General features: G+C 45.1%; 1 protein-coding gene and 1 long non-coding RNA gene across 7 annotated transcripts in view; one reads left to right on the top strand and one right to left on the bottom strand.

Annotated features, from left to right (window-relative positions):
* Positions 1-15,195, bottom strand: part of LOC128689458 (A disintegrin and metalloproteinase with thrombospondin motifs 16-like) — a 282,538-nt gene that overhangs the window by 139,384 nt on the left and 127,959 nt on the right. For 5 of the 6 annotated variants that reach the window (XM_070086357.1, XM_070086356.1, XM_070086355.1 and 2 more), the window contains exon 2: positions 678-843. The exons of the other annotated variant lie outside the window; for it this stretch is intronic. In XM_070086357.1, the coding sequence (XP_069942458.1) occupies positions 678-814 (137 nt within the window). In that variant the 5' untranslated portion in view covers positions 815-843. The remainder of the gene's footprint in view (positions 1-677; positions 844-15,195) is intronic. 6 annotated transcript variants of the gene reach the window in all.
* The window catches only part of LOC138852882 (uncharacterized), a 223,734-nt gene that overhangs the window by 124,091 nt on the left and 84,448 nt on the right, over positions 1-15,195 (top strand). The window lies entirely within an intron of this gene.

Here is a 15,195-nt window from a genome sequence, read left to right as displayed (position 1 = left end):
ACTTTTCTCTTTCCATACACCCAAAACACTGTGTATATCTTCATAAACTGCAACAGCATATTGAACACTTGCGTACATGTTAAACTGCAACAGCACTTGTGTACATGTTAAACTGCAACAGCACTTGTGTACATGTTAAACTGCAACAGCACTTGCGTACATGTTAAACTGCAACAGCACTTGCGTACATGCTAAACTGCAACAGCCCTTGCGTACATGTTAAACTGCAACAGCACTTGCGTACATGTTAAACTGCAACAGCACTTGCGTACATGTTAAACTGCAACAGCACTTGCGTACATGTTAAACTGCAACAGCACTTGCGTACATGTTAAACTGCAACAGCACTTGCGTACATGTTAAACTGCAACAGCACTTGTGTACATGTTAAACTGCAACAGCACTTGTGTACATGTTAAACTGCAACAGCACTTGTGTACATGTTAAACTGCAACAGCACTTGCGTACATGTTAAACTGCAACAGCACTTGCGTACATGCTAAACTGCAACAGCCCTTGCGTACATGTTAAACTGCAACAGCACTTGCGTACATGTTAAACTGCAACAGCACTTGCGTACATGTTAAACTGCAACAGCACTTGCGTACATGTTAAACTGCCACCAGTACACTACACAGACGCACACTGTCACTGTAAACACAGAACAAGGTACTGACTTTGGGAGCGTGGCGTTGAGGGAGCGCCACCTGGCCAGACACTGGGGCTCATGGATCAGGATAGAGCGCGACCCGAACTCCTTTTGACAGACGTAGCACTGGATGAAGCCAGGGGGGCGGCTGGGGGCCGGCGTCATGCTGGAGGCGGGGCTTATGGCCCTCTCCCCTGCAACAAACACACACACAAACACACTGGTTACAAACATGTGGAGTGAGACATTGTACGTCAGGGTACTGACCGAACCTTTATCTCTGAGCTTGATCAGAGTACTGAGTTACATCAAGTGGTTTCTCAAACTTAACCAGCTCATGTCTGATAAATATCTCTCTCTCTCTCTCTCGTGTACCTCAGTACTGTGCCGTACGCCTATTATAATTATTATTAATAACTAAGCGCTAAACCTACAAGTCACTCAGTACGTCACTTGGATACAACAAAAAATATATTTAATCATGTTGACCATTAATAATAAGAATATACAGGGAAGGGGGGGGGAACACTTATATTTCTAGCATAAGAAACTCAAAATTAAACTAAAAAAAAAAAATTTATAAATCACTGGTTAAAACCACATCAAAAATGAAAAAACTAGTATAAAAATCTTTACATACTTGACCATCATCAGTTTACAAGTACATAAGTCAAGGTAAACTATAAACACCGGCCAGAGTTTACACGTATGTCGGTAAAGGTAGATGAATTTGTGGTGCAGGTTCGATCCTCCGTTCGATAAACTACCTCCTCCCTGAGTGATGAAAGAATTGGGGGGGGGGGGGAAGCAATCCGAGGAAGTGCAGCATGGTTCCAGTTCCTAAGATCAAGAGCCCTTCACCAGCATCAAGGCATTGCCACTTGAAGAGCGAGATATGTAAGTTACCCTGTCTTCTAACATGTTCATTTTTTCCACTATAATCTATCTTGTCCATAATTACTATCACATCTGTTTTGTTGCGTAAGGTGAAGTCCAGCATCTTTCCTTAATTCATGGTATAACTCAACAAATATTTGATGATAATTGTTGTTACAGCAGTGTGAGGGGTGTTACAGCAGTGTGAGGGGTGTTACAGCAGTGTGAGGGGTGTTACAGCAGTGTGAGGGGTGTTACAGCAGTGTGAGGGGTGTTACAGCAGTGTGAGGGGTGTTACAGCAGACACTGGTGCTCCTCACACTGATCCTCTTAATTATACTAGCCAGCATAATTACGCTCATTACGAGTGTTAGGATAACACATCTCTAAATTTACCACCGTCTATATACAGGTTAGTGAAGTATGAGAGAGACAGGGACAAAAATTTAGAGATACAGACATAGGGAAAGAGACAGAATGAGCACAAGAGTACATTAGTACTAGTAGCAACAATACTACTACTAACATTAAACCTCGTACGTCACAACGCTCATAGTTATATGTACATTTACGACAAAAGTAAAAACAATTAAACAGATGTAATCATACCAAGTTAGAATTATCAACAGCATTTTGAAAACCCATTAAATTGTGTTAAAAGGCCTTTAAGGGTGCCCTCCCAAAGTCAGCCTCAAAGTCAGCCCCAAGGTCAACCTCCAAGCTCACCTTGAAGCTGACCCAGCAACTCGTGCGTTAATATCTCACTAATTATGTCTGAAGTTTGTAAAGAACCAGTATAGTACATGTTTAGCCACAGCGGTGCTTGCAGCCTTGACTGTTATTGATGACTACCATATGCTGCTCAGACTGACACTTCTGACACTCCTAGAAACAACAACAACGTTCACTTTGTAGACGTACACAACGCTCTTGTTTTTGTTTTTAACTTTTTTTTTTAGTTTCATAATCTCCAAAAAGAGAATCCTCTTTTAATATTATCTATCCATCTTCGAAGCTTCACTGACGACAGCAGTCTTGTGTAGCATTAGTACACAAACAAAATAATAATAAATCATCTTTATATCTACACGTACATGAAACAACTTAAACAGACCTGGCTGACGTCAGTGACTTACTATATAGAGAGCCAGTGGTTAAGCAGAGCATTTCGGGAAAATTAGGTTAATTTTGTCCCCAGGATGCGACCCACATCAATCGGCTAACATCCAGGTACCTGCTTTGCTGCTAAGTGAACAGAGACAGCAGGTGTATTCAGGAAACCAGCCACGAATGTTTCCACCCATACCGGGGATCGACCCACGGACCTCTCTGTGGCCAACAACTGTCAGACCTGTCTTAGTTTGAGGTGCACAGTTATCCCAGTGTATCGTAGCGTGTTCTGAGGTGGACAAGAGTGACCAACCCTGACATTCCTTGTTTCTCATTTCACTTCCTTCACAACTTGATAATGAATGGCACCACAACACAACAGTCCACTTCTCATTCTCGCCTTGCTGGCTTCTAATTATTATTTACACTCACGATATTACAACTTATTCTTCTTGAATCTAATCAACTTAAAACTTTCCTCAGAACAGAGTGAAATGTTAGCTGGGTGTCTCACTCCTATATGCGGTGGCTTACTACCCTAAGAGGTCACTACCTTCTTCAGGTGGCTTACTACCCTAAGAGGTCACTGGCTTCTTCAGGTGGCTTACTACCCTAAGAGGTCACTGGCTTCTTCAGGTGGCTTACTACCCTAAGAGGTCACTGGCTTCTTCAGGTGGCTTACTACCCTAAGAGGTCACTGGCTTCTTCAGGTGGCTTACTACCCTAAGAGGTCACTGGCTTCTTCAGGTGGCTTACTACCCTAAGAGGTCACTGGCTTCTTCAGGTGGCTTACTACCCTAAGAGGTCACTGGCTTCTTCAGGTGGCTTACTACCCTAAGAGGTCACTGGCTTCTTCAGGTGGCTTACTACCCTAAGAGGTCACTGGCTTCTTCAGGTGGCTTACTACCCTAAGAGGTCACTGGCTTCTTCAGGTGGCTTACTACCCTAAGAGGTCACTGGCTTCTTCAGGTGGCTTACTACCCTAAGAGGTCACTGGCTTCTTCAGGTGGCTTACTACCCTAAGAGGTCACTGGCTTCTTCAGGTGGCTTACTACCCTAAGAGGTCACTGGCTTCTTCAGGTGGCTTACTACCCTAAGAGGTCACTACCTTCTTCAGGTGGCTTACTACCCTAAGAGGTCACTACCTTCTTCAGGTGGCTTACTACCCTAAGAGGTCACTGGCTTCTTCAGGTGGCTTACTACCCTAAGAGGTCACTGGCTTCTTCAGGTGGCTTACTACCCTAAGAGGTCACTGGCTTCTTCAGGTGGCTTACTACCCTAAGAGGTCACTGGCTTCTTCAGGTGGCTTACTACCCTAAGAGGTCACTGGCTTCTTCAGGTGGCTTACTACCCTAAGAGGTCACTGGCTTCTTCAGGTGGCTTACTACCCTAAGAGGTCACTGGCTTCTTCAGGTGGCTTACTACCCTAAGAGGTCACTGGCTTCTTCAGGTGGCTTACTACCCTAAGAGGTCACTGGCTTCTTCAGGTGGCTTACTACCCTAAGAGGTCACTGGCTTCTTCAGGTGGCTTACTACCCTAAGAGGTCACTGGCTTCTTCAGGTGGCTTACTACCCTAAGAGGTCACTACCTTCTTCAGGTGGCTTACTACCCTAAGAGGTCACTACCTTCTTCAGGTGGCTTACTACCCTAAGAGGTCACTGGCTTCTTCAGGTGGCTTACTACCCTAAGAGGTCACTGGCTTCTTCAGGTGGCTTACTACCCTAAGAGGTCACTACCTTCTTCAGGTGGCTTACTACCCTAAGAGGTCACTACCTTCTTCAGGTGGCTTACTACCCTAAGAGGTCACTACCTTCTTCAGGTGGCTTACTACCCTAAGAGGTTACTGGCTTCTTCAGGTGGCTTACTACCCTAAGAGGTTACTGGCTTCTTCAGGTGGCTTACTACCCTAAGAGGTTACTGGCTTCTTCAGGTGGCTTACTTCCGTAAGAGGTCACTGGCTTCTTCAGGTGGCTTACTACCCTAAGAGGTTACTGGCTTCTTCAGGTGGCTTACTTCCGTAAGAGGTCACTGGCTTCTTCAGGTGGCTTACTTCCGTAAGAGGTCACTGGCTTCTTCAGGTGGCTTACTTCCGTAAGAGGTCACTGGCTTCTTCAGGTGGCTTACTTCCGTAAGAGGTCACTGGCTTCTTCAGGTGGCTTACTTCCGTAAGAGGTCACTGGCTTCTTCAGGTGGCTTACTACCCTAAGAGGTTACTGGCTTCTTCAGGTGGCTTACTTCCGTAAGAGGTCACTGGCTTCTTCAGGTGGCTTACTTCCGTAAGAGGTCACTGGCTTCTTCAGGTGGCTTACTTCCGTAAGAGGTCACTGGCTTCTTCAGGTGGCTTACTTCCGTAAGAGGTCACTGGCTTCTTCAGGTGGCTTACTTCCGTAAGAGGTCACTGGCTTCTTCAGGTGGCTTATTACCCTAAGAGGTCACTGGCTTCTTCAGGTGGCTTACTACCCTCAGAGGTCACTGGCTTCTTCAGGTGGCTTACTACCCTCAGAAGACACTGGCTTCTTTAGGTGGCTTACTTCCGTAAGAGGTCACTGGCTTCTTTAGGTGGCTTACTTCCCTAAGAGGTCACTGGCTTCTTCAGGTGGCTTACTTCCTTAAGAGGTCACTGGCTTCTTCAGGTGGCTTACTTCCTTAAGAGGTCACTGGCTTCTTCAGGTGGCTTACTTACCTAAGAGGTCACTGGGTTCTTCAGGAGGTCAAGGCTCTTCCCTCACATCACTGGTGCTTCACCTGGAGGCGTCCAGATATGCAGTTGCACTCGCAAACTTGCCTAAGCTTTTGTGTTGTTTGCGTCTGTTATGCTGGTTACTAAACTTGTGTTCTGAAAGAAACTGACGAAGCGGTAAACCCGTACGGGTGTCATTCAACACACTGTGGCGAGGGATCTATCTTTCCGTCGTTGTGTACCAGACAGGGACCGCTAGCCTGTTTGTATCTTCCGTCCAACCATCGCGCCTCTCTCAGCAAGGTCAGGTGACCTATAGAAGAAAACATCCACTGTCGTTCACCTAACTGATATCTTCCCAGAAGAGCAAGGCACGAATATTATAAGGAGAATCTCAAATGCAACATTGCAACCCATCCTTCAGATTATAGGTGCTGTACTTCCCACCTCCAGGACTAACTTTCCTACCCCATGCTTCAGAGTGCAGGCACTGTACTTCCCACCTCCAGGAATGCAACATCCCCACTCTTCATTGAGGGAGACCCACAACCACCCACCACCACCACAACCACCAACAGCACCACCACCAGCAACAGCACAACCAACAGCAGCACCACCACCACCACAACCAACAGCACCACCACCACAACCACCAACAGCACCACCACCACCAGATCAACATATACACTCTTAAGAGGTTTTTAAATTTCACAATGACTGGTCATCGACACAATAGCAAATGATTAGAAGACTAAATATTTCTCTCAAAACAAGGACTGCCTTGTGTTCTCCTGAGAGAACACAAGGCAGGTATTAACTAATTTCCTGGACAATTGAACATAGTATTTTCTGCATATATGTACTTAAGGCATGATGTATGATATTCATACTTATACGTATTCTTGAGGCATGATTATCATACTGGGTCTTTTCATTTTGTTCTACTGGTAAATCTTTGGGCTTTCTTTAGGTTTACAAGGTGTGCGGGCTTCACTGTGGTGCAGCTTACTCGAGAACTGCCTGCGCGCGCGCACGCGCGCACACGCGCGCGCGCGCGCACACACACACACACACACACACACACACACACACACACACACACACACACACACACACACACACACACACAGTAACAAAATGCAACGAAGCAGAGGAAAGGTTTGCTCCCAAGGGCAACAGAAATAATGGGAAGACCAGAACGAGTCCTTGGTTTACCCGAAGGTGTAGGGAGGCAAAAACTAAATGCGCTAGGGAATGGAAAAAGTACAGTAGGCAAAAGACCCAGGAAAACAGTAGTCGAAGAGCCAGAAACGAGTATGCACAGACAAGGAGGGAGGCCCAGCGACAGTACAAAAACGACATAGCATCGAAAGTCAAGTCTGACCCGCAGCTGTTGTATGGCCACATCAGGAGGAAGACAGTCAAGGACCAGGTAATCAGGCTGAGGAAAGAAGGTGGGGAGCTCACAAGAAAAGACCAAGAAATATGCGAGGAGCTCAACACGATATTTAAGGAAGTATTTACGGTGGAGACAGGAAGACCTCTAGGAAGACAGAACAATGAATGTAACAACTGCTGGATGAAATACACACAACCGAGGTGGTGGTGAAGAAGCTGCTAAGTGACCTTGATACCTCAAAGGCGGTGGTACCGGACATCTCTATGGGTCCTTAGAGAGGGAGCAGAGGTGTGTGCCACTAACCACAATTTTCAACATCCCTTGAAACTGGGCAACTACCCGAGGTATGGAAGACGGCAAATGTACTCCCCATTTTTAAGAAAGGAGACAGAAACGAGGCACTAACCTATAGACCAGTGTCACTGACGTGTTTAATATGTAGAGTCATGGAGAAGATTATCAGGCGAGTGGTGTAACACCTGGAGCGGAACAAGATTATAAACGACAAAAAGCACGAATTCATGGAAGGCAAATCATGGGTCACAAACCTACTGGAGTTTTCTGACAAGGTAACAGGAGCAAGACATGAGAGAGGGAGGTGGATTGCATTTTCTTGGACTGCAAGAAAGCCTTCGACAGTTCCTCACAGGAGATTAGTGCAGAAGCTAGTGGATCAGACACGTGTAACAGGAAGGGCATTGCCATGGATCAGAGAATACCTGACAGGGAGGCAACAACGAGTCATGGTACGTAATGAGTTATCACAGTGGGCGCCTGTGACGAGCGGGATCCCACAGGGGCCAGTCCTAGGACCAGTGCTGTTTTTGGTATATGTGGATGACATGATGGAAGGGATAGACTCAGAAGTGTCCTTGTTCGCAGATGACGAAGTTCATCAGGAGAATTAAATCAAGTGAGTATCAGGCAGAACTACAAAGAGACCTGGACAGGCTGGACACGTGGTCCAGCAACTGTCTTCTCGAATTTAACCCCGCCAGATGCAAAGTCATGAAGATCGTGGAAGGGCAAAGAAGACCGCAAGCAGAGTATAGGCTAGGTGGACAAAGACTGCAAACCTCACTCAAGGAGAAAGATCATGGGGCGAGTATAATACCAAGCACGTCTCCGGAAGCACACATCAACCAGATAACTGCTACAGCGTATGGGCGCCTGGCAAACCTGAGAACAGCGTTCCGATACTTCAGTAAGGAATCGTTCAAGACACTGTACACCGTGTACGTCAGGCCCATACTGGAGTATGCAGCACCAGTTTGGAACCCACACCTGGTCAAGTACGTTAAAAAATTTGAGAAAGTGCAAAGGTTTGCAACAAGGCTAGTTCCAGAGCTAAGGGGAATGCCCTACGAGGAAAGGTTAAAGGAAATCGGCCTGACGACACTGGAGGACAGGAGGGTTAGGGGAGACATGATAACGACATACAAAATACTGCATGGAATAGATAAGGTGGACAGAGACTGGATGTTCCAGAGATGGGACACAGAAACAAGGGGTCACAATTGGAAGTTGAAGACTCGGATGAGTCTAAGGGATGTTAGGAAGCATTTCCTCAGAGTTGTCAGGAAGTGGAAGTCTGGCAAGTGGTGTAGTGGAGGCGGGAACCATACATAGCTTTAAGACGATGTATGATAAAGCTCATGGAGCAGGGAGAGAGAGGACCTAGTAGCGATCAGTGAAGAGGCGGGGCCAGGAGCTGCGTCTCGACCCCTGCAACCACAAATAGATGAGTACACACACACACACACACACACACACAATCTGGACAGGCTGCAGACCTGGTCCAGCAATTGGCTCCTGGAGTTCAATCCCACCAAGTGCAAAGTCATGAAGATTGGGGAAGGGCAAAGAAGGCCGCAGACGGAGTACAGTCTAGGGGGTCAGAGACTACAAACCTCACTCAAGGAAAAAGATCTTGGGGTGAGTATAACACCAGGCACATCTCCTGAAGCGCACATCAACCAAATAACTGCTGCAGCATATGGGCGCATAGCAAACCTCACAACAGCATTCCGACATCTTAATAAGGAATCATTCAGGACCCTGTACACCGTGTACGTTAGGCCCATATTGGAGTATGCGGCACCAGTTTGGAACCCACACCTAGCCAAGCACGTGAAGAAACTAGAGAAAGTGCAAAGGTTTGCAACAAGACTAGTCCCAGAGCTAAGAGGTATGTCCTACGAGGAGAGGTTAAGGGAAATCAACCTGACGACACTGGAGGACAGGAGAGATAGGGGGGACATGATAACGACATACAAAATACTGAGAGGAATTGACAAGGTGGACAAAGACAGGATGTTCCAGAGATTGGACACAGTAACAAGGGGACACAGTTGGAAGCTGAAGACACAGATGAATCACAGGGATGTTAGGAAGTATTTCTTCAGCCACAGAGTAGTCAGTAAGTGGAATAGTTTGGGAAGCGATGTAGTGGAGGCAGGATCCATACATAGCTTTAAGCAGAGGTATGATAAAGCTCACGGCTCAGGGAGAGTGACCTAGTAGCGATCAGTGAAGAGGCGGGGCCAGGAGCTCGGACTCGACCCCCGCAACCTCAACTAGGTGAGGTGAGTACACACACACACACACACACACACACACAGTGTACATCGGCTTAAATAATATCCTGTTTATGTTGTTGGCATCAGTTATAACATTGCTAGTAGCATGTAAGCCGACTGTTTGACACTGTTTATATGCGCCATTTTAGATCAGATACGCCTTGTTATTGACGTGTTCATGTTGTAGCACCTCCTGGCGTACAGTGTTATGGTTGGCATACAGTGCCATGGCTGGTGCAGTGCTATGGTTGGTGCACAGTGCTATGACTGGAGTAGTGCTATGGCTGGTGTACACTGCTACTGCTGGCGTATAGTGTCATGGTTGGCTGGCTTGAACCATTCATCTACAGTTGGCTGGCTTGCTGGTCGGTCTCTGTGCTCTGAGTGTGACTGGCTGTGAAAGAGACCCAGACACACAAATCTCAATACACAATGTTAGTTACTTTACTGGATTGTAACCCTGAGGACTACAAGTCATTACGGCTGCATATAACCTGTTCACCACCAGTGAAGAACACTTGAAAACCTGAGAGGTTGAAAAGTAAACTCAGTTTGTATATACACAGGTATATACCCCTCACTATACACTCTTTTATATCTACCAGAAGGTCTATTTACCCGGTACCTAGAGCTGCTCCTCCCTCAGATCATGTATTACAGTCAGTCGCTTACACTGAGTCATTCCACGGTTTGGCTTTTGTAAGTAATAAACTAGAGTTGGTAAACTATCCCTCTAGTCTGGCCAAGTCTTCGCACACCCTGGCCAAGTCTTCGCACAGTTTCTTGCCATCATTCTCAGATCGTTCCCTCAAGAGCTTGGCATCATCTGCAAACAGCGACATTTCGGAGTCTACTCGCTTTGCTTGACTGTTTACATATCGAGGAAATGGTATGGTGATACCGACAAGATGTGGAAAAAGACACTTATGTACAGTTCAGGACATTTATTAAAGGAAACGTTTCGCCACGAGTGGCTTCTTCAGTCCTAATACAGAGAAAACTAAGAAAACATTTATATATATAGTGGCAGGAGTCAGGTGAGGTGACGCGTGGGTAGAGGTAGTAGTAGTAGTAGTAGTAGTAGTAGTAGTAGTAGTAGTAGTAGTAGTAGTAGAAGTAATGGAACTAAGGAGGTGAGGCAAGAGAGGGACCTGCTGGCATCAAGTAACACCAGTTCCCAGGATGGGTAATATCCTCTTGCTTAGTAATTTTGAAAAACTGTAACTACCGGATTTTTGCTTTATAGTGTTACTGACAAATTAGTGCAGCTTCAATGCATTTTCTCCGTCTTAAGTCGTCTTCTTTAATAACTAGTTTAGCTTCATTGAATTTCATGAGGTGTCCAACATCGTCTCTATGTTGAACACATGCGTTTTGGCGGTCATCATTTCTGCAAGCATTTTTGTGTTCTGCTATTCTAATGTCCAGAGTTCTGGCTGTTTCCCCTACATATACTTTGTCACACCCCCCACATGGTATAGTGTAGATTCCTGCACTTGTGCCAGAATCATGCTTGGGTTTTTGTATCAGGTTCCTAATAGTTGAAGAGCTGGTAGATATTTTAGCCAGTTTTCTGTCAAACATTTTTGAAACATTAGTGGCAACGTTGCTGACCGGTAAAACGATGTAACTTGGAGGCTTTTCTTAAATTTGATAGGTGTTGGTCTTGTAAAGTAAAAGGACACAAGTGCAACTAATGTGACATTTATTGTGGCAACGTTTCGCTCTCCAGGAGCTTTATCAAGCCATTACAAACAATACATGGACACAGAGGGTATATAAAGGCTCAGAGTGAGGTGAATACTAGTGAGGTACCATTTCGATGTTCACTAGTGGTAGTAGTAGTAGTAGTAGTAGTAGTGGTAGTGACAAAAGCAATTAATTCGTACATGAGTAAAAGGATATAAAAGCTATTACTTGGGTAACATAAAAATAGGTTGGACAAATATAAACTGGAATGAGGCAGGTTGTTTCAGTGTTCACTCTCTGTGCTTTGTGTAGTATAACAGGAGAGACTGTGATGGCAGGGTTTACTGTTTTCAGGAGGATTCTTGCTAAGACTTCGGAGATGGTGAAGCTGCCGTTGTTTTGTTTAATTGTATTCGAAACAGCGATCAGTGCTGATTCAAGGCACTTGCGTGTGCGGAAATTAGTTTCTTTTATCACTAATTGGGCGTCTCTGAATTTCATAAGATGATTGGTGGAATTTCGGTGTTGTACACAGGCGTTGTTTAAGTTGTCGTTCCTACATGCGTATATGTGTTCATTGAGGCGGGTGTCGAGGTTTCTTGCTGTTTCACCTACGTAGATCTTGTCACAGCCTCCACAGGGTATAGTGTAAACTCCTGCATTGACTGGTTCGTGGTTCTTGGGTTTTGTCCTGGTTAGATCCTTTATTGAAGTGGTAGAAGCGATGGCGACTCTGGTGTTAGCTTGTGAAAGTACTTTTGAGACGTTTAGTGCAACCTGGCTGTTGGGAAGAATTATAACTTTGTTGGGAGCGGTGTTGATGCGTGGAGAATTGATGATCTGAAGAGCTCTTTTCTTGCAGTCTTTGATGAAAAAAGAAGGAAATTGTAACTCAGTGAATGTTTGGTGAATGTAAGTACATTCCTCGTCAAGAAACTCAGGACTACAAATTCGGTATGCTCTTAGGAAAAACCCGATGATGATGCCTCTTTTGGTCTTGGTATCTTGACTGGAATAGAAGTGTGTGAGATCATTTTTATTGGTGGGTTTCCGATAAACTTGAAATCTTAGGTTGTTGTCTACTTTGTGAATGAGGACGTCGAGGAAAGGTAGCTTGTCATCGGACTCTTCTTCTAGTGTAAACTGAATCGCTGGTTCAACTGCGTTGAGCCTTGCCTGAAGATCCCGTACATCAAAACGTTTTGGAGTTATTACGAGGACATCGTCCACGTAACGTAACCAAGTGACGCTTGAAGGGATGATGTTGGCGAAGTGTTCGGACTCTAGGTGTTCCATGTATAAGTTGGCTAGGACGGCACTTATTGGGGACCCCATTCCCATGCCGTAGGTTTGTTTGTAGAGCTTGTTATTGAAGGAAAAACAGTTGAAGTTAACACAGAGTTCAATCAAGTCAACAAAATCTCCGGGAGGTAAAGGAAGATTAAGGTCCTGGTTGACTTTACGTCGTAGAACCTCGATGGCTTTTTTGGTAGGTACTTTTGTGAAGAGGGAAGTCACATCCAAACTGCTTAGTTTCTTGTTACGGATGGAGAGGTTACGGATGCGGTTGAGAAGGTCGCCTGAATGTTTAAGATGAGCGGGGCTGATGGTCCCCAGAAGGCAGGAAAGATGTTTGGCAAGAACTCCGGCTAGTTTGTGTGGAGCACTGCCTATTCCTGACGTGATTGGTCTGAGAGGAATATTGTGTTTATGGGTCTTGGGTAAACCATACATGTGTGCTGGTTTAGGGTTGCTTGGTAACAAGTACAGAAGTTTCTTCCCTTCTCTAGTGCGTTTGAGTATTTGTCTGCTTTTGTATAGAAAGTCTTTGGTGAGCGTCTCCCACTGTTGAGTGCTGATAGGTTCGTATGTAGATTGATCATTCAAAAGGTCCATCATTTTAGTGTTGTAGTCACTGGTGTTGAGTATGACGACTCCACCTCCTTTGTCGGCGGTGGTGACGATAATGTTGGGGTCGTTGGCGAGGTCCTTAAGGGCAGTGATGTATCTTCTAGGAAGATTAGAAGAAGAAGGTTCACATAAAGCTGCAGTGAGAAGGCCCTGTATATAACCCTTCTGGAAGTTGCTGTCACTGTGTCTATGGTTCCTGGTAACAAGATTGAGTTGATAGTTAGGTTTGCGTATGTTGGTGGTAAATTTGAGTCCCAGACTCAGTGCTTGTTTCTCGTAGTCGGTTAAGGTGCGTGACGATAAGTTGTTTATCAGGGATTCGCGTCCCAACACTAAAATGATGGACCTTTTGAATGATCAATCTACATACGAACCTATCAGCACTCAACAGTGGGAGACGCTCACCAAAGACTTTCTATACAAAAGCAGACAAATACTCAAACGCACTAGAGAAGGGAAGAAACTTCTGTACTTGTTACCAAGCAACCCTAAACCAGCACACATGTATGGTTTACCCAAGACCCATAAACACAATATTCCTCTCAGACCAATCACGTCAGGAATAGGCAGTGCTCCACACAAACTAGCCGGAGTTCTTGCCAAACATCTTTCCTGCCTTCTGGGGACCATCAGCCCCGCTCATCTTAAACATTCAGGCGACCTTCTCAACCGCATCCGTAACCTCTCCATCCGTAACAAGAAACTAAGCAGTTTGGATGTGACTTCCCTCTTCACAAAAGTACCTACCAAAAAAGCCATCGAGGTTCTACGACGTAAAGTCAACCAGGACCTTAATCTTCCTTTACCTCCCGGAGATTTTGTTGACTTGATTGAACTCTGTGTTAACTTCAACTGTTTTTCCTTCAATAACAAGCTCTACAAACAAACCTACGGCATGGGAATGGGGTCCCCAATAAGTGCCGTCCTAGCCAACTTATACATGGAACACCTAGAGTCCGAACACTTCGCCAACATCATCCCTTCAAGCGTCACTTGGTTACGTTACGTGGACGATGTCCTCGTAATAACTCCAAAACGTTTTGATGTACGGGATCTTCAGGCAAGGCTCAACGCAGTTGAACCAGCGATTCAGTTTACACTAGAAGAAGAGTCCGATGACAAGCTACCTTTCCTCGACGTCCTCATTCACAAAGTAGACAACAACCTAAGATTTCAAGTTTATCGGAAACCCACCAATAAAAATGATCTCACACACTTCTATTCCAGTCAAGATACCAAGACCAAAAGAGGCATCATCATCGGGTTTTTCCTAAGAGCATACCGAATTTGTAGTCCTGAGTTTCTTGACGAGGAATGTACTTACATTCACCAAACATTCACTGAGTTACAATTTCCTTCTTTTTTCATCAAAGACTGCAAGAAAAGAGCTCTTCAGATCATCAATTCTCCACGCATCAACACCGCTCCCAACAAAGTTATAATTCTTCCCAACAGCCAGGTTGCACTAAACGTCTCAAAAGTACTTTCACAAGCTAACACCAGAGTCGCCATCGCTTCTACCACTTCAATAAAGGATCTAACCAGGACAAAACCCAAGAACCACGAACCAGTCAATGCAGGAGTTTACACTATACCCTGTGGAGGCTGTGACAAGATCTACGTAGGTGAAACAGCAAGAAACCTCGACACCCGCCTCAATGAACACATATACGCATGTAGGAACGACAACTTAAACAACGCCTGTGTACAACACCGAAATTCCACCAATCATCTTATGAAATTCAGAGACGCCCAATTAGTGATAAAAGAAACTAATTTCCGCACACGCAAGTGCCTTGAATCAGCACTGATCGCTGTTTCGAATACAATTAAACAAAACAACGGCAGCTTCACCATCTCCGAAGTCTTAGCAAGAATCCTCCTGAAAACAGTAAACCCTGCCATCACATAGTCTCTCCTGTTATACTACACAAAGCACAGAGAGTGAACACTGAAACAACCTGCCTCATTCCAGTTTATATTTGTCCAACCTATTTTTATGTTACCCAAGTAATAGCTTTTATATCCTTTTACTCATGTACGAATTAATTGCTTTTGTCACTACCACTACTACTACTACCACTAGTGAACATCGAAATGGTACCTCACTAGTATTCACCTCACTCTGAGCCTTTATATACCCTCTGTGTCCATGTATTGTTTGTAATGGCTTGATAAAGCTCCTGGAGAGCGAAACGTTGCCACAATAAATGTCACATTAGTTGCACTTGTGTCCTTTTACTTTACATATTGTCGGTAATTCTACCAACTTTATTACGGTGTTGGTCTTGCTGAGGATAC

Source organism: Cherax quadricarinatus, chromosome 18 (genome assembly GCF_038502225.1).
Source record: "Cherax quadricarinatus isolate ZL_2023a chromosome 18, ASM3850222v1, whole genome shotgun sequence".
Lineage (NCBI taxonomy): Eukaryota > Metazoa > Arthropoda > Malacostraca > Decapoda > Parastacidae > Cherax > Cherax quadricarinatus.
Note: the sequence above shows the minus strand (reverse complement) of the source record. Positions and strands in the feature narration are given on the sequence as shown.